The 25,542-nt window shown below is 47.0% G+C and overlaps 2 protein-coding genes across 2 annotated transcripts; both read right to left on the bottom strand.

Moving 5' to 3' along the window:
* Window positions 1-46: 46 nt before the first annotated feature.
* Window positions 47-1,846, bottom strand: LOC106846286 (cornifin-B-like). Its single transcript, XM_014865002.3, has 2 exons — window positions 1,708-1,846; window positions 47-628 (listed from the first exon to the last, which is right to left on the bottom strand). The coding sequence occupies exon 2, from the start codon at window positions 608-610 to the stop codon at window positions 341-343; it is 270 nt and encodes an 89-aa protein (XP_014720488.1). The 5' UTR covers window positions 611-628; window positions 1,708-1,846; the 3' UTR covers window positions 47-340.
* Window positions 1,847-9,300: 7,454 nt separating this feature from the next.
* Window positions 9,301-9,677, bottom strand: SPRR4 (small proline rich protein 4). Its single transcript, XM_014864836.3, has one exon. It carries the CDS (start codon window positions 9,586-9,588, stop codon window positions 9,301-9,303), a length of 288 nt encoding a protein of 95 aa, XP_014720322.2. The 5' UTR covers window positions 9,589-9,677.
* Window positions 9,678-25,542: the final 15,865 nt, after the last annotated feature.

Below are 25,542 nucleotides of genomic sequence, written 5' to 3'. Positions count from 1 at the left end.
AACAATGAAGAACCCTGAGTCAGCCACTAACACACACAGCCAGCGATGGAGTTAAAAGTGATTTAATGGGAGCAGAGCAGGGAAAATTCACTTGATCCCCCCTAAATCCCTCTTCAATGGGCCTTGAAAAGCTAGAAAACTAGCTCGGCCAGTGAGGCTTTCAGCCTTATTCAGAGGCTCAGGAGTAAGTGTGAGGGACATCTTTTTAGAGGGTGAAAAGAGGGAGGGGTTAGGACTCAGAGTGACATCATGCTGACTGTAAATGCGATGCATAAGCAGAATGGGGGAGGAGAATCAGTGTCTGGTGGTCGGCTTCTCAAGGGTTTGGTTGTGGACCACATCACTTCTGCTTGGTCTCCTGCTGGGCTGGCTCCAGAACGACCTTTGAGGGACACGGCTCCGGAAACTTGGTGTGGCAGGGCTCTGGCACCTTGGTGTGGCACGGCTCAGGAACCTTGGTGTGGCAGGGCTCTGGCACCTTGGTGTGGCACGGCTCCTTGGTTTTGGGGGCGCATGTTTCCTGTGGTGGAGGCTGGCAGGGCTGTTTCACCTGATGCTGCTGAGTCTGGGGGGGTGGGGCGCAGGGCTGCTTCTGCTGCTGGGAACTCATGCTTCAAAGCAGGCCGGACTAGAGACAGACAGATGTTTAAACAGGAGTTAACTAGGGAAGAAGGCATATTCAATGCCAAATAGGTTTCGTTTTAGGCTCCTTTAGAAGAGAGAGCCTCTCCTCTCCCCTGGCTGTCCACCTATGCTTGAGAGTAAAATATGCTTTGATAACTTCTGGGCTCTTTCAAGAGGAGGAGCTTAAATGCAACTTGTTCTGCTCCATTTCAGTGGAGGTTCATTCCTTGGCTCCCTTTCTTCCCCAGACATGTCACATCCCTCACTGGCAAGTACTCAAGAACACAAATCAGGTCTTTTGGAAAGTGCTGTCTTAGAAACAGCTGCAGTCTGCCCACTCCTAGTACCACACAGAACAACTCACGACTTACAGGATGACTCTGCATGAACCTTAGCTTCTGAGACGTCACTCTGGCCTTTGCTTACACAGTCCCCTCTGACGTGCTTTCCTCCTCATCTCTGCTTGTCCAAATACTTCTCCATTATGGCTCATGTCATGTGCCATCACTAGAGCTCTTGAGCAAGTCTCTCCCAGCTGCCACGGCCCTTCCCTTCTCCTCTCTCCTTACACCACTCACCATCAACTTTGTGTTTCATCCATTTATGTGTCTGCGTTATCTTCCCTGCTAGGCTCTAAGTTTGTTGAGTAAGTTCCATACTGGTCTGTTATCCAAAGTGCCTAACATAGTGCCTTAAATGTAATAAACGCTCAGTGAAGGTCCATCTAATGAATTAAAATTGTTATAATAGGTATTTTAAACAGAGAATAGTGGTGCTGCTGAGAGTGCCCTGGGCCCGAGTTCTAGTTCTAATTCTGCTGTCAACTTCCTGTGGGAACTTGCACAGATCCGTTCCCTTCCCCCACCCCCAGTTCCATAGCTGTCCACTGAAGTGGCTGACCGAACCACCTCTAAGGTCTCTTCAAACCCAAGCTGTGCTTGAAGTCAAAACAAAGATCTCCCAACATTCTCCCTCTCTAATTAATACACTATAGCCATTCTCTTACATTCTCTTACCTTTGTCCCACTCCTAATAATGAAAAAATAAATAAGAATTTCACATGGTTTCCAATCAGAGACTCACCTGGTATGCAGAGAAGAATGGGATGTCTGATCTCTCTGGTCTGGTGTAAAGTCAACGGCAAGCTGGCTTTTTATAAGATAAATAAGCCCTGCCTCACGGAAATAGAATCACCTCAGGCCCCTCTGTTTTCATTCCTTACCTGTCAAACATGATTCACCCCACTCCCCTCAATTACCAGTTGGCTCAGCTTTTGTGATGAAAACCACCCACCTGATATTTTTTGGCACTTGCTGTCTGACAATGATGTCACCTGGGCCTGATTCCCATGGCCACCCTCGCCCTTAGACTCAGCTGTAGGGGGAGGGGTGAGCCACAGGCTTCCTGGAGGTTTAACAGGTTAACCCTGGAGGGAGATCTGAGTCTTTTTGTGGTCTTGCCACCTTCCTGCTCTCTTTTTCCTGAAGATGGTTGTTCCTCTTGCTCTGTAGGATGAAAAACATTGGGGCACATGAACCAGTGGGAAGGGGAGGTGGGCATGAGTTGTCTCTTTCATAAAGGTAGATAGATGCTAGAGATCATGGAATTGACTGATTATAAACTCCTTGTCTATTTCCCCCATCTTTCTTCTAACTCCATCGAACTACTTAATTATTACCCCCCCTCCCCCCCCCCCCCCACCAACTCCACCCTTCCCTGACTGGTTGCTAATCTGGGTAAACCTGCTTTGCTTTCACCAACCACACCTTCACCCCTCTCCTACTTGAGAGATTTTCAAGGGATAATTCTTCTTCTGGGATAACCTTTTCACTCTACTTTACCCTACCTTCTGGCCATGGCCCTTTCCTCCTTCCTAATCCTACCACCTATCACCCATGACCTGAAAACCTGAAAGATTTTTGTAACTACCTTTACCCCAACCCCATCCACGGAGACCTCAGTGGTGAGTCCTCCCCTTCCTTTTATCCACTTCCAACTCCAGCCCCTACACCTGGAGATCTTGCTGGCCACCATATTTTCCCCCTCTCTCTGGCTTTCCATCTCCTGGGGGCCCTCTGAGCATCAGAGTGTGCCTGCTCAAAACAATGGTGTTCGCATGGTAATATTTGTTTCCTTATTCATTCAACAAATATTGAGGGGGACCCTAATATATGTGAGGCATGTTTCATTCCAGGAGCTATCCGAGTATGGAGATCATTTCCTCTCAACAGACTTGGAACTCCCTAGGGTGAGATACAGCCTAGTTCAGAGCCACTAATTTAATGGAGCCCAGAGAACCTTTAATCCATACTCCTCAAGTGATGCCGGGTAAATCTGAGCACACAAGAGGTGAAATAACTCACCCAAGGTTAAACAACAAGCTCCATGAGATAAGGAATTCTACACAGAAATCCTATGTTCTCCTTTGTCTTAACCTCTCCCTACTCGTAAAGCCTATAGAAGACATTAAGCCCTGGTAGAAAAATGATTAAAGGGGGAAAGAGGGAGCTTAGACTTCCTGGCTAGGAGCTGGGTCTACTTATAGTCCTCAGGAAGCTTTGCATAAATGGCCATGTGAAAAGAGAGAAAGAGCCATGTCTTTTGGGTAAGCCCTTAATCTTTGCTGAGATAAATAAAGCTTAAGTAAGAATAAAGCTGCTTAATGTTTGAAGTGGCTTTGGGGATAACCAGAAGGTATTTCTAGCTGTGCTAAAAATAGGAGGGGGCATGAATTAGCATAGGTGGAAATGAGGGACTCATTCAGTTTGTCATCACTCAGTGGACCAGGGTGTGAGAGAGGAAGGGACAGGCTAAAATGCTAAAATTCTTGCTTTGAACCAGAGTTACTTTCTCTCTGGAGGAGTTTCCAGGGTGGCATAGTGACAGAGCCTGGCTACCCTGACCGGTGGTGATGTTGACAATGGCAGAAGGTGAGTAGCCCCTGAACACCTGCCTGGGTATGCCTTCCCTCCATGAAGATTCTCCTTTCCATGGGCTTCTCTTTTCTGGGGACACAAGAACGGGGATTCCCTGAGTCATTACACCAGAAATTTTCACTGACCAACATAACATGAAACTGAAGTCACCGGTTCAGAGCTGCCCTCAAAACACAATCTGTTACTAGGTGTGGCCTTTGGAAAATCCAAATCATTCTTAAAACCCAGGTGTGTGGAGGATAGTTCCTCCTTCTCATTCCCCTCCCTTGCCCCCAAACACACATCTTAATGTTTGTGAAGCACCTGTGGCTCCACAGCTGGGTGACCTCTCATGAACTGAGTCCTGAATCAGCCTCCCACTGTATCCCCATAGCCATTGGTCCATATCCATCCTCAAACAGTGCCTAATGTGCAGTAGCTGCTCAGTGAGCTGGCGATTATAGAATGACAGACTGCCTGAATGAGTGGATGAAGGAATGAATGGTATTATTTGCGAAGAGAGGCCCAGAGATTTCTGGAAAGTTCCTCATCTTTTGGGATGAGCTGAGAAGAGAAATAAGAACTCAGCAAAGGACAGATGGTGCTTCACTGTCAGGAAGTTTAATGACCCATCTCCCTCTGGGCTGGTGCCAGCTCCACAACCACAGCTGAGCTCCAAGCCCCTTGCCTTACTTTAGCTCCCCTCTAGGCTTGAGCCGGGTCCCTCTCTTTTCCCCAAACCCTCTCTCAGGAGCCCCTGGCAGGGGAGTTCAGGAAGAATGTTCTGCTGCATCTGGTAGGATTCTCAGCCCCAACGAACCTACTTCTTGCTCCTCTTCCTGCCACCCAGCTTGGCGCAGGCCCTGGAGGATCTGAACCCAGCTCTGAAGCTGGGGTACTCCATTCCCTCTGGGCCTTGGCCCCGGATGCAAAGGAATATCTTTGTCACCTGGTACCCCGCCCTGGCCGGACTCTCCTGCCTGCCTTGACCTGTGCTTCCTTCACTCCACCCAATGCTGCTCTGGCTCCTGACTCTAGAACTTTCCCTTGACCTCTGACATTGTTCTCCCTGTTTGTTTATCTGAGGCTCGCTCAGTGGTTAGTATTAAGTCTGTTCACCTCTTTGGAGGAACTCTGTTTCAGTATCAGCGTTGGGTTAGCTGGTGAATCTGGCCTCACAAACTCCCCATATAAGGAAAGGGAAAGACTTCTGATGGAAAGGTCATCTCCCAAGATTTCTCAGCCTTTCACAGGAGCCCCTCCTTAGGACACAGGAGGCTGCTGCTCTCCCCAGGTCAAAAAGTGGTTCCCTTTTGGACCAGCTACAGACCCTGCATTAGCTCTGTTCACCACTCACTCAGAGAGAGGGTGGACGGCAGTCCTGAGCCTAATCGATGATCAGGATCTTCCCAACTTAGGTCCCTCTCTCCTCCTTTACTTCCCAGGGCCCAGAGCATGCAGAGAACGTCATGCAGAATTCAAATTCCAGTCACTTTACCATAGGAGCCCATATTTAAAATACGGTAACATCCAGAAATGGCAGTATTGAGAGTTTTACTTTCACCCTCCCCCTGAACACTGCAAGGAGCTAGGGAGACTAGAATGTTGGCTGCCCAATTTATGTCACAATGATTAAGGAAAAAAATCTCTATTACACACAGGGTCCCCCATCTGAAAAAGAGGAAAAGGAGGAAGAAACACCAGATCCCAGGTGTTTATAAGCTTTCTGAACACTTTGGCTCAGCAGGCAGGAGAAGTGAAGGTTGCAAGCATAGATGCGGAGGCAGAGAGAGCACAGACATCCTAGCATTGCAGAGCCTCCCCCCAACCCTTCATCCTGCTGAAGGGAAGAGACAAATGGGGTAGGGAAGGGACTCGTTCCAGCAGAATCAGACAAACCTGGGGTACCTGACTCCCTGTCTGTACCACTGTCTCCCTAAGAACAGAGCACACCCCCTCCCTCCTTTGCTCTTCCCAGTCCCTGAAGGGCTGGACAAGATTTAAATCTGACTTCTTTTACTTGAGGCGAGTAGAAAAGAAAGGACCCAGGCTCAGTGTCTGGACCAGCTGTTTCAAAGCCTTGTTATGCCCTGATTAGTTGGATGACCTTGAGCAGGTTACTTAACCTTTCTGCACTTTCATGTCCTCATCTTTAAAATGGAAACCTTAAATTATACCCACAAGATTGTGTAAAGATTAATTGAAATGATGCTTCAAACACTTTTAGGATAAGGGGCTAAAAATGTGCATAATAATTCTTGCTAATTTGTCTCATTCTTTCCTCTCCTTCCACTTGAAATCAGATGAAATTTCTTCCCACTCTCTGTGTGTTTCCCTTTTTCTGCTCACATTGTGTGTGTGTGTTTGTGTGTATGTGTGAGGAACCCGAAGGGAGGGCGCCCTTCATCGGTGGAGCAATGTGCATAGGCTCTGTGATGGCTTTATCCTCCTTCATTTTTTCCACTAAACTTTCAAGGGTCATGTTTGTCAGATTATACCTCGAGTTACTGGACAGTGGCTGCACAGTCCATGCTTTATATGAATTGGGATGCAGGAGGTGGCTAAAGTTGTCAGTGATCATGCAGTGACCTGGGAATGCCCTAGCTAAGGAAACTGAGGAAGAAAAATGTTAAGTAACTCTCCCAAGAGGTCATAAAGATAGGATGTACCTGGATACAGTCCCTTAACAACTCTGCCATGTTGCTTCTCAATACTAGTGGGCATTCTATAAGCTAGAGGGCTACTCTTAGAAGAGACACCGATTGGGCCCTGATGTTCTCCCACAGTTGAACTGATCAATTACCTATCTATTGCCTATTTGAGATGGAGTTTCTCTGAGTATGGATGGTCAAAGACAGATTGATTTATTTTTTATTGAGGGTGTTGAAATGGAACCTGGGATGGCTCAGACTAATGTCTTAGGCATTCTCCCCCACCGATCACTCATTGCTCCTTGGCCTGTTGAAGGCGAACAGTGACAACCACATCACTAAACATTTTCCACAGAGGGTCCAACACCCCCTTGGAGATGACTGCTGTTTGTGGTTGTTGGTTCTCCCTGTTGTTTGTTCAGCTCTGCCTGCTTTGTCCCTGATCCACCTCTGAAAGCAAGCATCTTCAGAGTGCAGAGTGGCCTCTGTAGATCACAGGTTTGAAAACACAAAGTCCTGGGTTCAAATTCTGGCTCTGTTCCTTACTAGCTGTGTGTGTGTGTAATATTGGGAAAGTTTCTTAGTAATAATAGCTCCCATTTGATTGGCACCTACAAAGTGTTAGACTTTGTTCTAGTTGCTTGACAGTAATCCTTACAGTAGCAGCATGAGGAACAGGTCATTACACCCACTCTACAGATGTGGAAGCTGAAGCCCAAAGAATAAGTCCCCCTGCCCAAGTTTATGCGGCAAATAGGTGGCAGGGCCAAGATGCAAATCCAGCACTGTGACTCTGAGGTCTTTATGAATCTCAATTTATCTGACCTATTAGTTAGGAATGATAATATTTGCTTCCAGAGCTGTTATTAAATGAGATTACATATGTAAAACAACTACCATAGTGACTAGAGCGTAATAGATGAATACTAGATATCAAGTACATTTCTTCTTCTTAGGGTCTGAAGGACATCTATTATTAGAAACTCATTTCCAGTGGCTCAGAACATTCCATAATTTTCTTGGTTTGTGAAGTAGTCAGTCAGTTATTTCTTTAACGCATATTTGCTGAATGACAGACAACTGTCAAGCATGAAGTCCCAGCCTTTATGAATTCTCGTGGGGAGATAGGCAGCATTCTGTGAGCTTCTGGGATCCAGTACCCATCATGGACGAGTGTTTCCCAACTGACCCAAGCATAAGAATCACTTGGGGTGTTTATTAAAAACGTAGTGCCAACTTCTTGTCTGAATGAAATAGAAACAGCTAGGGGAGGGGCCTCAGGATCTATATTCATAAAGTGTCTGTCAGGTGGATTTTATGATCATACAAGTTGTGAAACACTGGATTCTAAAGCCAATGCCTTTTCTATCTTGGGTGCAACTGGCATCATCTGGTATTTTTAAAAAAAATATCCCTATCTGGGCTCCACTCTCCACTCCAGTTTTATTTAATCAGTTGGTATCTTAAAAGTCATAACTTTCAAAAAGTTATTTCAGGATGCAAAGACTGAGGCTCAGACAGACTGTCAAAGAATTCTTTGGGTTAGAAGCATTTGCTTCTGAATCTTAACTATTTTTACTATACTTTGCCTTTCCCAGCTAATATCTGTACCCGCTAAGTTTTAAAGTAATTTCTACTTGGAAAAATCAGCCATGGATGATGATTTTAAGGGGAAAGGATGAAAATGGTTATTAATTCCTTTTCAGGCCAGTGTGTTAACTGAAGAAGAAATTGATTATTGCTGTCTCCCATGGTGGCAACTGGATTCAGTGAGCACATCCCAAGAAAAATAAAACTCAAGAGAAGAAAGTCTGGCTGTGTGTTGAGCCGCCCCTCCTCCCCCGACCCACAGGGTCTCTCTTTCAAAGATTCATCTCTTTTTATATCTGGAAGCTTTGCTGCCACTTTGTTTTATAGGCAGCCAGTCTCGACCTGGGTTAGGAAGCCAGCAGTAAAAATGGACGTCTCCCATAAGCCGTACAAAGTTGAACTAAATGACAAAACCAGTTGTAAAATTGCACATGCCCTGTTCGTGGCCATCCCTGGAACACCTTTCCATGCATAAGAAAATGACTGTGACATCCAGAGTAGACTGAGAATCAGCATGGACGATGTGGTGATAGCTCTGGAAATCAGCATGGCGGAGTGGAGAACCGAACTCATCCTGGAACTTGCTAGATAGAGATGGGTGAGTGAATGAAGGAGTGAGTGTGAGTTAATGAGTAAACGAAAGGTCAAGAAATAAACAAATACATGGAAGATGGATCTGCACATGTTTGTTGAAGTGCTTTGACGTACTCTTACATCATTTATGTATGTTTTGTTTGCTTTTTCAGAATGACAACTTCCAAGAGGCAAAAATCACATTCATCGGGTAGGCTGGGGGCTTCTGATGGTAGGAGTTAAACTTTTCCTCCCTTTGTACTTCCCTAGATATGATTAGTTAGCACGAGTCTCCCAGACTCTTGTCAACAGTCCTTGGGCTTTCTCTCCTCCTCTTTTACCTGACGTGCATCAGGATTTAACCTCCTCCGTCATTAGTTACCAGAGCAGCTATGCCCAGGAGGATGCAATCCCAGGCCCATGTGTACTTGCACACTTACTTCTCCCAAATATCCCCTCCGAACAAATGAATGGACCACAGACCGGGGCCAGGACATAGACAATGACATGAAGCACAGATTTATTAGGGGAGGAAATAGGAGAGAAACTCAGGGAGAAGGAGTTGGGGAAGGGAATGAGACAGAAGCTGTGCATCATTGTCTGGTGTTCCCGTTAGTTAGGATGGAGCCCTAGAAGAAGTCCAGATGTATTCCTTGCTTTGGGACCTGGATGGGGCCATAGCTGCGCCCATGCTGGAGGGTGGAGAAGATGAGGCCTCTCTCACGTCCACTGAGAGAGCATCAGGGTGGGGCGTAGGAGACTTGGAGCAAAGGGAGTGTGTGTGACAAGGTGCTCCATGGGAAGAACTCCTGACTCTTCACTGGAGCCAAGGTAGGAGGAGGTTGGAGACGAGGACAAATTTGGGGGCTGGAAGGAAGAGGAGCAGGAAGTAGAGAAGGCTCCATCTGATAGCCTGGAGGGTGGGCAGATGGTATTCTGGTCCATCCCTACTTCTGTTTACTCTTGGGGGCTTGCTGGGCCGAGGGACATTTCTGCTGGGCTGGGATGGCAGTACCCTTGCATGGACAGTGCTTCCTGGCCTGGGGAACCCACAGATCCTTGGTTTGGGGTGCACACGTTTCTTGACATTTGAAAGGAGGTGGTTGACAGGGCTGCTTCACCTGCTGCTGCTGGGCCTTCTGGGGTGGGCACTGCTGCCGAGAAGACATTGCTGCAGAAAAAGGTAAGCATGAAAGAAACCCGGGTGGGGACGCCGTGAGGAGGGCTCTCTTCATCTCTTCTTTCGTCTGACTCCTAGAAGAGTGTTTTCCTCTCACAGCCAAGGAGGTGATAAGTGGTTAATATCCTCAAATGGATTAATGGATTGATTCACACACACTGCCATCTTCCTCTCTCTCTTTCTTCCTTTTCCTATGTTGTTCTGATTTCCTATTTTCCTTCATCCTCCCATGAACTCCTAACTTAACTGAATTTATAATTTATTTCTCAGTCTCACCTGGAAACAAGAAGAGGTGCTGAGTTGAGGATTAAAAGCTGGCCCAGGCATTTGACAAGATTAAGGCATGAAATGTTAGCTGATAAGTGTGCAATTTTGGGTGGCTCTCTTGGGTAGTGCAGACAATGAGTGTGGACAAGGATGGAAGGGCATGAGGAAGAGGTCAGGTGCGGTCTCTGTTTTAGAGGGAAGTGTCATGGTGTGTAAATGATGGGGCTGGAGAAAACCTGCTCCAGGAACTCAGAAACCTGAGTTCTAATCCAAGCTCCACTCCTGACTCAGCCCGGAATGCTAAGGCAAGTCATTTAATGTGGCTGTAGAATAGTGGTTCTAGCCCTCCACAGAGAACTGGGGAATTGAAGGCCAAATAAATCCCTGGAGTTATGGGAGGATGTTTTACCAGAGGCAGCCTGATTCAGAGGAAAGAGCATTGGCCAAGAAGGCACAGGCATGGGTTCTAGGTCCAAACTTGCCACTCACTGGCCAGGCATACCTCTGGGCAACCTGCCTTCTCTGGACTTCCATGAGCTTATTTGGAAGATGCTGATCTGGAAGGTCTCTGAGGCCTTTCCAGCTCTGACGTGTGTTTCTGGCTTTCTTTGCAGGCGACATTCCTCATCTTTTAAATTTGTGATTATAAATGGGAAGTATAGGTCTCAGGTGGCAATCATAGTAGTGAGGCAGGAGAGCTGTGTAGTATAAAATACAATATGTAATATACTTGCTTCTATAAACCTAAAAGCAAAGTTTGCAAACAGCTTGCCGGTATCCCCTGAAAGGCAGTAAGAAAGCATTGAAGGAGGCTCAGAATTGCTACAAAATGTTATAGCTCTCAATATCTCTCCTCACTGAGAAAAATCCCCTTGCCAGGGAGTCAAACCCGGGATCAGGAAATTAGTCATACTTAGCAGTGGTGCAGAATGGAGACAGAATTTCCCAAGTAACAATTAATGTGACATTTCCTTAATTGTCACGAAGCTCATGTTACCTCTCTGACTTCCCAAGAATAGGAGAGGAGCTTGGCATAGCGGCTCCAGGCAGCAGATCCCAGGAGAGTGACTGTGTTCCCACTTACGAGGGGCAGCAAGCTGGACCCTAGGAGGGGAAGCTGAGCACAGATTCATGGCCAGCCACTCCTGGAAACCTGATAAGGGCCCCCACCTGCCCCAGGCACTTGGTGTGGCCCTGATTACCACCTCCCAGCAAATTCCTCACCCACTTCTTCCACCTGCACTTCCTCCAGGGACCTGCTTTACTGGCCCGTTTTGATGGAAACCACCCATCAGATATTCTAGCATTCTGGTCCCTGTCTACTTGAGCTGACTTCACCAACCCCAGGTGTTTGCTCAAGCTCAAAGATTCAAAATCTCATTAAAATATAACAAATCTGAGGCTCTGTCTACACACTGAGAATTAGAAGAAACACTGAGGAGGGAGGAGGAAGAGAGGGAACATGGAGTGGGGCAATTCTGACAAAAATATGAACACCCCCTTTGCTGCTGTTGCTACCACTTATTGAGTGCTCATGGGTACCTGGAGCTGCATTTACCCTTCACACCCATCGTTTCCTTTTTTCTTTACAGCCCCTATAAGGCAATGACATTGTTACCATCTTGCAGATGAGAAAAGTGAGACTAGGAAAGATACACAGGAAGTAAACAGGAGAGAGAAGATTTGAACTCAGATCTGAAGGATACAAAGGACCTAGACTCTTAAATGTTATAGAGGGAGGGTCAAAAGTCTAGCCACAGGTGCCTCCTCCATTCTGCCGTATTACACAGTGCTAATGACTTTCCAGTCCGGTGGGGATTGTTCTCATGGTGTTCTGTGAGGCTCCCCTTTGAGCATGAGTAGATGAATGTGGACGGTGCCCCCAAGGTTAATCAACATAGTGGCAGTGTCCCCCACCTGCCCACTGTCAGGCTGCCTATGGGCATTAGTAGTGGTCAAAGAGGGTAGGATAGAATTACCCCTCTGGGGGTAGGATTTATAGATAAAACATAGGACATCCAGTTAAATTTGAATTTGAAATAAACAGAATTTTTTAGTATCATATGTCCCAAATACTGCCTGAGATGTAGTTATACTACAAAATTACTTGTTGTTTATCTGAAATTCAGATTTAACTGGAGAGGCTGTATTTTTCTTTGCTAAATCTGGTAACCTCACTGAAGGACCTATTCAGGTGAGAGGAAAGACCTGGTGCTCCACTTGGCCTCCCAGCCCCTGGGATGGAGAGAGGCAGGACTGCTCCGGGAGGCTGATCTACGTTTGGACCAGCGTCTCAAACCTCAGGATCCTGCCCGACAAGAGGCCACTGATGCTCTGAGTTCTGTCATTACCAGAGCAAATTGTAAGGCTGCCTGAGAAATGATAACAATACCTAAAAGTATTTTCCAAAGCATTTTTCAAACCCTTTGTCTCATTTAATCATCATGGCAATTCTGTCGGGTAGTGTAAATCTGATTTTGCAGTTTGAAAAAGTAGATCCAAGAAGTTACCTGACTTGCCCAACAACGTGCAGCTAGTAGGGGTGAAGCTTGGTGGGCCTCCTGGCCCAGGGCTCGTTTCCACTATATCACAGTGCCCAGTGTGTCTGTGGTGGACAAGTGACTGTCACTGCGTAGGGACCATGGCTAATGATCTTTTCTGAGCTCTCTGTCATAAGCAGACTGAATATTGCTCATTTTTCGAGATCAATCTCACTTAAAAGTTAACCTTTCCCTTAATTTCCCCTCCAGGCAAGGCCTCCTCCTCCACCTCCTCCCAAGCCTCAACTTTAAGAATGTAACATTCTGGGTTCCAGAGTCTGGGGTCTGTGCTCCATCTTGAAGATGAACACCCTCTCCGCCTGAAACCCTCGCTTCCATGCTCCCACTCTACTATGCTCATCCTGACACAAACTCTCCAAAAGGGAAATATACGGCCAGACAGATTCGGCATGGGCACAGATCAAGGCATTCTCACGTGCCTGGCACCTAGAAGACATCAGTATACATGTGTTGCATATGCGGAGATGGATGGCACCATCCCCTTGTGTCTCAGTCCCCCACATGGCATCTCTGGAAGAAACTTTAGTCCTCGTTTTTCCCAGTCTGCTCATTGGTCTCTTACTTTGTTAATAAACAAGTCCAACTTAGTTTTGAGAATTCTATCTAGTGAAAAAAATTTGGCTTATAACACAAGTATCATCTCAAAGGATACTCCAGGGGTGGCTGGGGTGGAGACCTAAACATGGCTGGCCTTGAAGGGGCCGTGTCTGCTGGGTCACAAATATCCAAGACACAATCAAGTTCATACGCATCCAAGACATTAAATTTTTCAAAACCCTGACACCCAACTTCCCTGTTGGTCACATTATCCCCATTTTATAGAAGGGGACACTGAGACTTGGAATGAGGACATGCTTTGCCTAAAGTCACATGGAGGTCAGTGTCAAAGCCAGGGTTGGATCACAGGTCTCCTGACTTCACAGCTATTATCAGTAGCCGGAGTGACCGAGCCGCTGGGTAGAGTCTTAGCAGAGGCTATGTTAATGACAAAGTCAAGAAGTTGGTTCTGGTGGTCTCCACCTCTTCTGGCACTAGTCTCTCTTCTTCCTTCTTCCCTGGCACTCAGGTGCTTTCTTTCCTACCAAAGAGGACCCACCAAGATAGGGCCTCCCGCCATCTTCTAAGAGACCCTAACTAAACCCTCTTCCCCATACTGCCAGGCACAAGTGCAGTTTTATTAGTCATCAAACCTTACAAAGTACCTCCATATACAGTTTTCACAATACTCCATGAAGAATGGTAATTGTACTATAAATTTTAGAGATGAGAATACTGTGGCTCTGTTGGTGGCTGAATCCAGAAGTCAGAAGGGATGGCTGACCCAAGTCTATTAAATATGTAATGGCTGATTTCTAGAGAACCTGACTGGCTCGGGGAGTGGATTATTCTTTCAAAGGAGGACAGGAGACTTCCTGGCATCCCTCAACTCATCCCATGTGAACAACTCCTCCAGATAAGGTGGGCCCTGAGAAGCTATGGGGGATGGCAACTCTGCAGTCCAGGCACCTGCCCCCACCTCCCCAGCCTGGCCTTGGGACTGTCGCCTGGCCAATCGTGGGTCCTGTATCTGTTCTCTTGTTACAGACTCTTAACATCAGCCCTGATATCACTTCCCCCACATTGAACCCAGCATATATGGGGTTAAAACTAAAACCCACCACCCCCTTTCCTGCTTCTCTAGCTTCACTCATATGTAAATACCTGTTTCTTTAACCTTTGACTCCTTGAGCTTTACAACTAAATGGAAGTTACAAATTGTTAACAGCCCAGGTGGCCTGGAGTTGGAGGCACACTAAAATTTAGCTAATCATGTGTCCTTGAAGTTTGCCAGGAAAGCTGCTGTCTCAAAAATATCAAGGAGCGGAGGCTTCCCAGACCTCAACTCCTGACTCCCAGCGCTCAAACCCGCCTCAAACAGGAAGACAAGACAGTGGCAAAGGACACCCACCTGCTATCCTGCCATCCTCCTATTTCACCATCCCGCACCGCCACCTCAAGGCTGCAAGCAGCCTCTCAAGGCCAAAGGCAGACCAGTGGAAAAACGCTGACCTGCACAGGCTACATGCTCCCCCTCCCCTACCCAAAAACCCGAATAAAAATCCCTACCCCTTCCTCATCGGGGAGCTAGCAATTTTTGAGGCATGAGCCCTTGCTTTGCTCCCTGTGCCTGGCATAGTAAAACCTTTCCTCTTCCACTCAAGACTCTGTTCTCGTTATTTGGATTGGCATCGGGTTCAGGGACCGAACTTTCGGTTACACTCTCATCCTCAAAGGACCATTTTGTATTAAAATCAGTAGGCCAGGTTCTGCATCTCCCCTCTCTAGGAAACAGACACCTGAGAGCAGGTGTGTGCCCATGACTCCATCGGGAGGGAAGGGCACAGGCAAGACTCATTTCTGAAGGTGAGTCAAAGCTTGAGAAACCCTAGCCCCACCCTGCAGACAAACAATGGGGTGACTGGGCAGCAGAGACCTGACACTGGGAGGGGACCCCACCAGAGACAATGCTTATCACCTAACTCTCCATCTAGACCCATCTCCACCAGGGCACTTTTGTTTCTGGGCTTTGGGGAAAAGAAAGGTTGTTGATGGCTCCATTTAGAGACACACGGAACATATTGATTATGCTATTTCTAAGAATGACACAGGAGAAGACAAAAAGGAGAGCTCTGGGTTACTCAGGAAAGGCTTCTGGAGAGAAGGACTGTGTTTGGTGGAGAGGACAGTGGTGGTTTCGGGCTGCCAGTGTTCCTATATTTTAGCTGCTCATCCACTAAAATGAAAATTTCAAACTGAGCACGTTACATCTCATTTTAAAAATCATAATCATGTCATATTTGCTTTATATTAATTTCTGGTTGATACCTAACCAGCAGTCACGGCTTAGAACATTTTAGTTTCAAGTCTTTCTCTCCACTAATTACTTAACAATCTGCCAGCAAGCACTTTAGAAGATGGTGCTTAAAGAGACTTTGTGACCGGGGCTGGCCCCGTGGTCGAGTGGTTAAGTTCGCGCACTCTGCTGCAGGCAGCCCAGTGTTTCGTTGGTTCCAATCCTGGGCGCGGACATGGCACAGCTCATCAAACCACGCTGAGGTAGCGTCCCACATACCACAACTAGAAGGACCCACAACGAAGAATATACAACTATGTACCGGAGGGGCTTTGGGGAGAAAAAGGAAAAAATAAAATCTTAAAAAAAAAAAAAAGAGACTTTGTGACCTTTTTTTAATGTAGGAAATCAATTTGTAACATAAATCATTTCCCTCTCTAATTTAGCTGTTTGCACATGAGATGTTCAGAGAGTAATGTTAAGTATTCTCTGTAATAGTATTAAAAGTAGTCCCATGGAGAGAAGAGTAAGAGGAATAGTCTCCAGAAATGTGTGTTTAATTTATCTTCTCCCTCCACCCTTTAACTCCCTACGATATGTTTCTAGAAGACCCTCGACAGTCCCAGGAGCTTTATAGAGGAGGAATTAAGTCCTGGACCTGGTGAGAGGCTAGTTCCAACGGAACACTCATAGACCTGTGGAAGTTGAAGACTGGCGGTGGAAGGGGAGGGGACGAACGGGCAAAGCTCCCCTCTCCGGGAAGCGTGCCAAGATCAGCCCCTTTGTGTCACGTGGCCCGAAGCACTAGTCACCCTTTCCTTGGACAAGACACAGTGTAGTTGAGAGACAGAGGGAAGGAGGCCAGGGACTAAAGAAATAGCTCTGCTGATCCTCCCCCTTATGGCTGTGAGATCTTGGGTACGTCCGTTTATGTTTTGGGGCCTTAATTTTCCTGTTCTCCAATAGGAGGAGACGGGCTAGCATTTTCTCTAAGGTTCGATTGAGCACTAACGTTCTGTAAATGTATGATTACGTCCAGCAAGGCAGCCTCGTTTCATCCTAGTGGGATTGGTAGTGATTTGAGTGTACTAGGTTGAGCTCAGGCCCAACTGCAAAGAGTGCCATAATTGATTAGAGATGTAGGCTCTGAGAGAAATAAGGGGCCACTGAGCGCAGGTAGTCGTCCCCCAGGCCTAAAGCAGGGAGTGATATGCTAGGATTTATGAGAATAATTGAAACACTTGAAGAAGGAGAGAGGATATAAACTGTTTAGGAACCTCGCACACGCTGACACCACCTGTAATTCCCATCTATCTCCCCTCGTCTTAATACCACTGTTAAAGGGATTGCTGCTTCCAAAACTTGCCTCACGCTTTCTCGCCTCAAATCATTCGATCTGTGACGGCACTCTACTCCCAGATTTCCCAGGGAAATTCAAGATCATCTTTAGGGACCATTTTAAATATTACTTTCTCCATGACCTCAGTCCTTAATCTGTCCCAAAAGATGTGTTTTCCTTTTCTGCTCAACACACACAGCTTCTTACTTACACCAACTTGGATCACTTTTCATATAATGTTTTGACTTGACAAACATATCAACTGTAAAATATATATATACTTATCTTTGCATCAAATGTAAGTTCCTTGATGGTAGGAGCTGTCCCACTCTCATCATTTATTCACGTGTTTATCATCTACCCCCCATACTAGCCAAACACATATTACACCCACTCCATAAATATGAACAAACAAATGGATAAATGAATGGGTGAATGATTCATAAATGAATGAGTTGAATTGAATGGCAAACCCATAGTTAGACATTTTGGCTTTATAGTCAGAACTGAGGAGGTGCTAAGATGCTTTTTGGACTAATCCATCTTTTCAAGTTCAGGTTGATACTTTCCCCTGTAAGTAGCTCTTCCTGTTTATCCCGAAGACAGGATGCATTGTCTTTACATCCCTCAAACTTGAAGATCTATGTTGAAATCATTCATTACCTGTAAAAGGCTTGGGTGCCTGGATGTTTACATGTTTGTGTGCGTGTTTGTATGGGGAGATTCTTTATACTAGCCAGAATGCAAGCTTCTTAAGGGCAGGAAGGATGTTCAGGACAGAACTTAAACCCTGCTAAAAATTGGTGCTTAGCCAGCTGATAGGCTAGCTAGTTGGTGAGTGGGTGGTCCAGTTACTAAAGGATGCTGTTGAGTGACTGAGTCAGTGAGTGAGTGAAAGACAGAGGGAGTGAGTATATAAAGAAAAAACAAGATGACAAACTAGCTGACTAACTGGCTAGTTCATTGAAAAGCTGATTAGCTGACTGGTTGAGTGTTTGACCAAATGATTTACTGACTGTTTGGCTGACTAGTTTACTGACTGGCTGATGGCTACTTTTGAAAAGTATATCCTAGTGTAGATAGCAAAGAAAGCCCCACTGGGGACGTGAGACTAATGGTATAAAACAAAAGGAAATATAGGAACCCCTAAGAAATATATCCTATAAGCTGGACAATCATTTCTTAATTATTTTCTTTCTTTCTTTCTCTTAGGAGTTCTTTATGGTTTCCATTCCTGGTCAACTGAGCTCAGTGGATCTAACCTCAAGTGGATTCCAGCCAGAGGCAGCCATGGTGGAGCAGTAGTTCTTTTCCTAGAAGAAGATGGGACAAGAAGGTGTTTCCATTGATGTCACTTCCCACTGAGGAGCCTGATTGTTCCCAGGGCCCTGGGCCCTTGGGATGGGGAACTGGAGCTCAGATCATCCCTCTGGTCAGACGGTGTCTGATGGTGGCTGAGATAGGAAACTAAACCAAACAGACAAATTAGCAGATACCACAAGCTGGGCCAGTTTGTCTGGTTGGTACCCTGCTCTCTGACCACAGAGACCTTTCTTAGGGAAGTGGCTGCAAAAGGCAGCAAGCAAGTGCTGCCAGAATCAGCCTCAGACAATGCTTGGTGATGACTGAGACCCCCAGGTGGGACCAGGGCTCATAGAGCTCTGAGCTGCCACCCTGCACTGTGAGTGGCCTTGCACATACTCAGCAGACTGATACACAAATACACCACCTTCCCTCAGTGGTCCATCCCGAGCTGAATGAGAAAGGAGAGGGCAGGATCATAGCTCATATACATAGCAATCAAGCCACTTGATGCCAAACCCTTCACTGACCCTCCACCAGTCCACAGTTGCTGAAATCCATGGTTTAAAAGGTCCATGTTCACACTCTGGCCCCTCTGAGAAGGCTTCTAATCTCCTTTCGACCCAGTCACCCCACCCTCCTCTTTCTCTCTGCACAAATACTCTACTGTCCCTGCCATAAACCATCATGGACTATTTACAGTTTTTTTAGAAAGTAATATTCTGTCTTTCTCATTCTCCTTCTGCCAATAAGCTAATCCATCTGCCTGGAGGGCTTGCCCCTAATCTGTGCCTGACTAACCTTAGAACTTCAGAAACTAGTTCATTTCTTCCCTGAACGCCCCCCATTCTGTGTAACCTGGTGGCATTCGGTGCCTGTGTTTGTTTAGGAGGCTCCTGTCCTATCATCGATTTTGTGGCTTTGGAATAGAATATCTGTGGGTCTGTCCCTCTGTTAACGATGACCTCCTTGAGGGCAGCAGCGTTCATTCCCTGCTGTCCTTGACTTTCGCGTGTAGTATATATGTGTGCGCGTATTAGATGTATCTGTATCTGTATCTGTACATGTATATGTAGTAGGATCTTGTCACAATAGATACACGAGGAATGTGTGTTCAAACAAACCAAATACATGGTCAGTCAAGGGGATCTGCATAAGTGGATCTTCTGACGTGTGGCTGTGAGAGGGCACTTACACCCTCTGTTGGACGCAGCAGAGCCCCATGTCTTGCACCTCACTGGACTCTCCTTGGTGTGTTTCACTGCCTGCCGTGTGCTTGTTTGGAGCCTGTGCTTTTCCTCCTTGCTGGACTGTGGGCCTGTGAAGAGCAGGGACTTATCCTCCTCACTCTTGATTCCGTCCTCCTCAGGGCATTAGCAGTCTTTTGCATATAAGAGAATTTGACAGAGGTTGGTTGGGCTTTCTAGGATGACACTCCCAGTTCAAAAGAAGACGACACCAGGATCAGTAATTCCACAGGACAGATATCCAAGAATTTCTGCACGTGAGTGAGGTGGACTGGGCTGTGTTTATAAAGATTTTGCTGCCTGTGTCCCTCTCCCCCGGGAAGCATCATTCCCTGCCCTGTTGATGATGGCACCCTGGCCACGCAACTTGCTCTGTCCATAAAATGTAAACTTTAAGAAACGTGGTTCAGCATGCTCTTTCCTCTCTGCCATGAGACTGACCATGTTCCAGATCAAGGCTTCTCTATGAACTTGCATTTGGGAGGCAGATAAATGTGTAGCAGGGCTGCAGCTGGCTCAGTGGGCATGTAAAGTGAGTGGGAAATGAGCCTTTGTTCTTTTAAGCCACTGAGATTTGGGCTTCATTGGTTACTGACTTAGCCTATCTTGACTGAAATACTGGGATATGCAAGAATAGACATCTTTCTCCCAAGGAGATTCCTCTCCTAATTCTGCTTGACTCTGGCCAAAGGGAAAGTAAATGCTCAAGGCCAGTGTATACTAACTGGTAGCCAAGACAGTGTCTCAAGTGTGTGTGTATATGCCTGTGTGTGCACGCATGCATGTGTGTGTGTGTGTGCCTGTACCCAGAGGTGAGGATGTAAGAGGAGAGGGGAGAGGAAGGGAAATGCAGGAGGCAGCCTGGGCTCACACGGTACATAACAAAGACCATCTGCTTGCAGACAACTGACATATTCCTAGAAATGACCTTCTATCTTCCTTGAGAAGCTAAATAAACCTTCTCTTTCCTCACTCTGACCATAGGACCTTGTGACAAACTATGTCACAAGCCAGCTCCTAGGCAGTTAGGGCACAGTGCCACCTGCTGGGCCTGAAAACTAGTACAACTGTTTCCAATTTCAGGGGAGTTGCTCCCTCAGAAGGCTGTACCAGGATGGGCAGCCTCAGGCCAAGAGGAGACCCTAGTGATCCTTTCACTTCACTTTAGAGGCAGAGAAACTAAGGACCTCCGCTGGTAGGTAGTCTTCTCACTCCTGCAGTCTCTGAAGCTGGACTACACTTCTCCCAGAGGGAGGGACCGGCTACTTCTCCATTGGAGTCAGTGCCTTTCCAAGGTTCCCTTGCAAGTCATAGATGGTGTGGGGTTCCACGTAGACAGCCTGGTTTGAGTCAGTGCACAGGGTGGGGAGCGGGGAAGGACTCGCTGGAGTCCAGGAAAGCCAACCTGGATGGAGAGCCAGAGAAGCTCTCGCTGAAATGGCTTCCATTTGCTGAACGGCGAATGTTTAAAATGCAAGGCTCTCTAAAGATTTTATTCTTTTTTTTAAAGATTTTATTTTTTCATTTTTCTCCCCAAAGCCCCCCGGTACATAGTTGTGTATTCTTCGTTGTGGGTTCTTCTAGTTGTGGCATGTGGGACGCTGCCTCAGCGTGGTCTGATGAGCAGTGCCATGTCCGCGCCCAGGATTCGAACTAACGAAACACTGGGCCGCCGGCAGCGGAGCGCGCGAACTTAACCACTCGGCCACGGGGCCAGCCCCTAAAATGCAAGGCTCTTTACAGCGTTGCCCCTAACCCCTGCAGGAGAAGAAACGCCACTTCCATTTGGCAAATGAGAAAGCTGACGCCCAGAGAGGTTAAGTAACTGGCCCAAAGTCATGGAGCTAGTGAATATTGGGCCAGAATTCAAGCCCATGTCAGTTTTGTTCTAAGACTGAACTCTGCACTGCATCACGCTGCCTCCCCCCAAAACCATATACTGTCTGTGTCTTTGACTGCATCCTTCCAGCACAGGGCATGTGGGCAGGCGGGGTTCAGAAGGCACAGGCCGCACGATGCAGTTGAAGGGTTGCTGAGCAGACAAGTGGGGTATGCAGGGAGTGGGCCTGAATTATAGACTGCTCCAACTGAGTGTGAAACCACTTCCTCAGACGTTCAAACATGCAGGTCCCGCAGCAATACAGTATACATTTATGGAGGACCAATCAGTGCCAAACTGCGAATGGTGAACAAACAGGCAGTGCATGGGGCTGGAAAAGGGACTGAGTGATTACAGCAGTGTGATAAGCTCCGGGCCAGCTAAGTGCAGCACACCAGGGAAGTCCACAGGACATTTACATCTCCCCTGGGAATTCACAAGAGTCTTCTGGACAAGGCGACACCTGAGTGTAGATCCTTGTCATCTTGTCTTTTAAAAATCACTGCTCTGACAAACCACTGTCATTGGAGGAGCAGGGAAGAAGTCATGAAGCACAGGGCCGGCTTGTGGAGAGCCTGAAAGTGCTGGAGCGAGCTCCTGGATTGGGAGGATATGGGGGATGAAGGCAGCATGGAGGCAGCACAGGAACAGACAGGAAGGCACCCTCGTGGTGGAGCCTGTGCTGAGCTTTATCAACCAGAAGACTGGTTACATGCCACCCCCTGTTCTTTTATCTTTGGTTCTAACAGAGCCTTTAGCACAGTCCTGTTTAATGCCTGCTCTTGCTTCATTTTAGTCCCAACGCAAGGGCTTAAAAAGAGGAAGCCACAATTAGCAAGAGATCTCCAGGTGGAGGTGAATCTTGAGGAGTAAGAATTGGGCTGAAGGTCCATAGGTCATGTCCCAGGGTTATTCCCTTTGCAACCTCAGAGGACAGTCTCTCATTTCAGGTGGTGGAGATTGCTCGCAGAGGCTGCTTCAATTACCACGCAGCTCCCATTCTTCTTCTCACAACAAACTCCTTCTGAAAAGATCCTGCTAAGACTGATGTCAAAGAGTGTACTGCCTATGTTCTCCTCTAGGAGTTTTATGATTTCAGGTTTTGCATTCAAGTCTTTAATCCATTTTGTGTCAATTTTTGTGTATAGTGTAAGATAATGGTCTGCTTTCACTCTTTTGATGCAATACTACTCAACCATAAAAAGACAAAGTTGTGCCATTTGTGACAGCATGAATGGACCTTGAGGGTATTAAGCTAAGCGAAATAAAATAAGTCAGACAGAGAAAGATAAACACTGTATGATTTCACCCATGTGTGGAAGATAAACAAACACAGGGACAAAGAGAACAGATTAGCAGTCACCAGAGGGAAAGGAGGTAGGGGGAGGGCAAAAAGGGTAAAGGGCACGTATGCATAGTGATGGATAAAACCTAGATATTGGTGGTGGGCACGATGCAGTCTGTACAGAAGCTGAAATGTAATAATGTACACCTGAAATTCACACAGTGTTATAAGCCAATATGACCCCAATAAAATAATTAAAAACAAAACTCCTTCTGGCCCCCAGCCCTGGGGCAGACAGCCCCTCTTGGCCCCATCTGGAGGCAGAGGAGATTGTAATCAGCCCCAATGTGAGCTGCGCGTGCCCCTTTGTTGGTACCTGCAGGCGTGTCCTGGGTACATGTCTGGCCTTGCTCCCCTCTGTACAAAGTTGTCGGTCCCTGCTGTCTGATCCTGTCTCTTCTGCTTTCCCCCCTTACGTGCCACCTGCCCCGCAGCCATGGGTCACCAGCTCCCTGTGACAGCAGAGCCAGCACTGCTGTATTAACTAGCCATGGTCTGTCCTGAGGAGTATCAAAATGAGCATCTTTAGAATCAAGATTCTGATTTTACAATTCTCCCTGCAGGGGGCCTAGTTATAATACAAGACATGATGGGAGACTAGCAGGAAACTTTATTAAGCTTATGGTAGCTGGTCGTGCTTTCCTGACTGTCCACAAAGAGAATAGCATGCGTGCAAACCTGTGCGCGCGCACACACACACACACACACACACACACACACACAAACACATGCTTTGCCTGCAGGAGACCAAGGCACAGGCCACCATCCTGACCCAGTCACATGCAGAGAATGGAATAAGAGCATTTGGTGAAGATCTGAATGCAATGTGGCTGCCTGCTGTCGGTCTTAAAACCCACTAAGGGGGCCGGCCCCGTGGCCAAGTGGTTAAGTTCACATGCTCCGCTTTGGCAGCCCAAGGTTTCCCTGGTTTGGATGCTGGTCGCAGACATGGCACGGCTTGTCAGGCCATGCTGAGGCAGCGCCCCACATGCCACAACTAGAAGGACCCACAGCTAAAATATACAACTATGTACTGGGGGAGTCTGGGGAGCAAAAGAAGAAAGACAAACAAACAAACAAAACCCCACTAGCTAATCTTTCACCCTCTCCCAAGAGAAAAGCTCTGTCTAGCTCCACGCACATTTGTCTTGCCATTCACACTTTATTACTTTTTTCCTTGGTGCCATCATGAGCGAGAAAAATGGCTGCTGGCCAGTTCCATGGAGGCCAGAACTAGCATCTAAGCATTCCTTTAGACTTCACCCAGTGTCCTCTCTCCACCAAGCACTATAGGAAATGCAACGAGAACAACTCAGCCTCTGCTTGCGCTGGAAAAGTTTTCAGCCTCACCACTGGGGGAATGTAGAATTAGTCAAAGGGTGGGCCTGTCTGAAAGATGGACCTATATCTGAATCCCAGCTCTTCAGCCATTAGCTGTGTGGTCTTGGGCAAAGTCTGCTACCTTCTTGGGTCTCACTTCTCTCGTTTTGAAAGTAAGAATTTTTATCTTATATGGTAGTAATGAATATTATGTAGAATAAGAATGTTAAAATCCTACAATGTAAAATCCTAGAATGTAAAAATCGTAGAATAGCGCCTTGCTTATCGTAGTAACCCACTGCTTGTAAATATATATATATATGTGTGTGTGTGTGTGTAGATATATGTGTATATATATGTGTGTACACAGATATATGTATGATTGATATATATGTGTGTATTTATAAATCTAAAACTAGTCCCAGACTGTGTGTGTGTGTTGGTTCGCTGGAGGGAGGAGAGCCATTCCTAAGGCTGAGAGCTCTTAAAATATTGATGTGGATTTTAGCTAAGCTACTCTGTGCCTCTGTGAGGAAGCCATATGAAATGTTCTGGTACCTGGGTGGCTCCACCCTACCCTTACCTCTTTAAGGGTTTTCCGTGACTGTGACTAGTTAGGAGAAGAAGAGATTAAATAAAGATTAGTGAGTTGCCTCATATTGAGTCAGAACAAGAAGGAAGTTGAGAAAGAATCCAGCAAGCCTGACACTGTCACGTGCCAGTGAGGGAACCGAGGCCTGGGAGGAGGAGATGACTTGCTCAGGATCACACGGAGGCCAGGGCAGAACCAAGGCAGTCACTTGGGTCCCATGACCCTCTGTCCAGTGCACTTTATTTGGAACTAGAGTGCCTCACAAAACCCACTGGAGGTGAACCTCCTCGTCCCATCAGCCCTTGGGGACAGAGGAGACTCAAGCCAGAGGGCTGCCTGGAGAGCTGAAGACAGAGAGAATGGTTTCCTTTTTATTTTAATGAGGAGTGAGATGGAAACAGCCATTGTCTGATACCTGATAGGTGGCATAAAAATTCCAGAAGACAGAGCCCGGAGTCAGATGTCAACCATGACTCTTCTCTACCCCTGGACAGGACCCCCCAGACAACAACAGTACTTACACGCCTGCACACACACACACACACACACACACGGCACCACAGTGACCGGGAGGAGTTTCTGCAGACCTGGGCACAGGCCAAGCCAGCTGAGTCTTCGGTGCCAGGCATCTGTGATTTCCTCCAGGAACACCAGGCTGCCAGAGCACCTGTACAAACATGCAGGAGGAGGCGGAGCCGGTCAAAACCAGCCGCACCCACAAGCAGGGCTTCTGCTAGAGGGATCCTGGTGGCTAGAGCTGAGCCTCTTTGCTGAAGTCCACCACTGGCTGGGCATCCCTCTGGGGCACAGCAGGGCGTGTGTGGAGCAACCCGGAAGCTGAGGGATGCTGCACTTTCCCAATGGGCTTGTGGAGATGGGGACAGGAGAAAGGCAGACCACCACTGCCTGTCTGCTGGAGTTTCTAATTCAGACCTTGAAGTTTGAGCTGTTCTCATTTTACAGTTTAGAAAAGTTAAGTTGGCCAAGGCTACTCAGTGAAAAAGCAGGAAAGGAGGGATTTGAACACTGGTCTATCAGGCTCCAAGACGGGTGGGTGCTCTTTTTTCCTGCACCATACCACCTTCCAGGGAATTTCTTCATTTGGAATACACAACTATATCCTTTCTGAGGAGGGCAGACCTCCTTCCAAGCCCTCAGCATCACACCCTTCATCTTGGGATCTCTGTTCTGTGGAAATTCACTCAAGGCTGATGGTCAGACATCCCTGCTGGAATGTGGCAGCAGCCTGGAGAAATGTGAGAGGAAACGCCACTGGCACATGAGAACAGAGGCTGGCCTCTTAGCTCTGGGGCCATGCACATGG

Source organism: Equus asinus, chromosome 25 (genome assembly GCF_041296235.1).
Source record: "Equus asinus isolate D_3611 breed Donkey chromosome 25, EquAss-T2T_v2, whole genome shotgun sequence".
In the NCBI taxonomy this organism is placed as follows: domain Eukaryota; kingdom Metazoa; phylum Chordata; class Mammalia; order Perissodactyla; family Equidae; genus Equus; species Equus asinus.
This window is presented reverse-complemented; position numbering and strand designations above follow the sequence as displayed.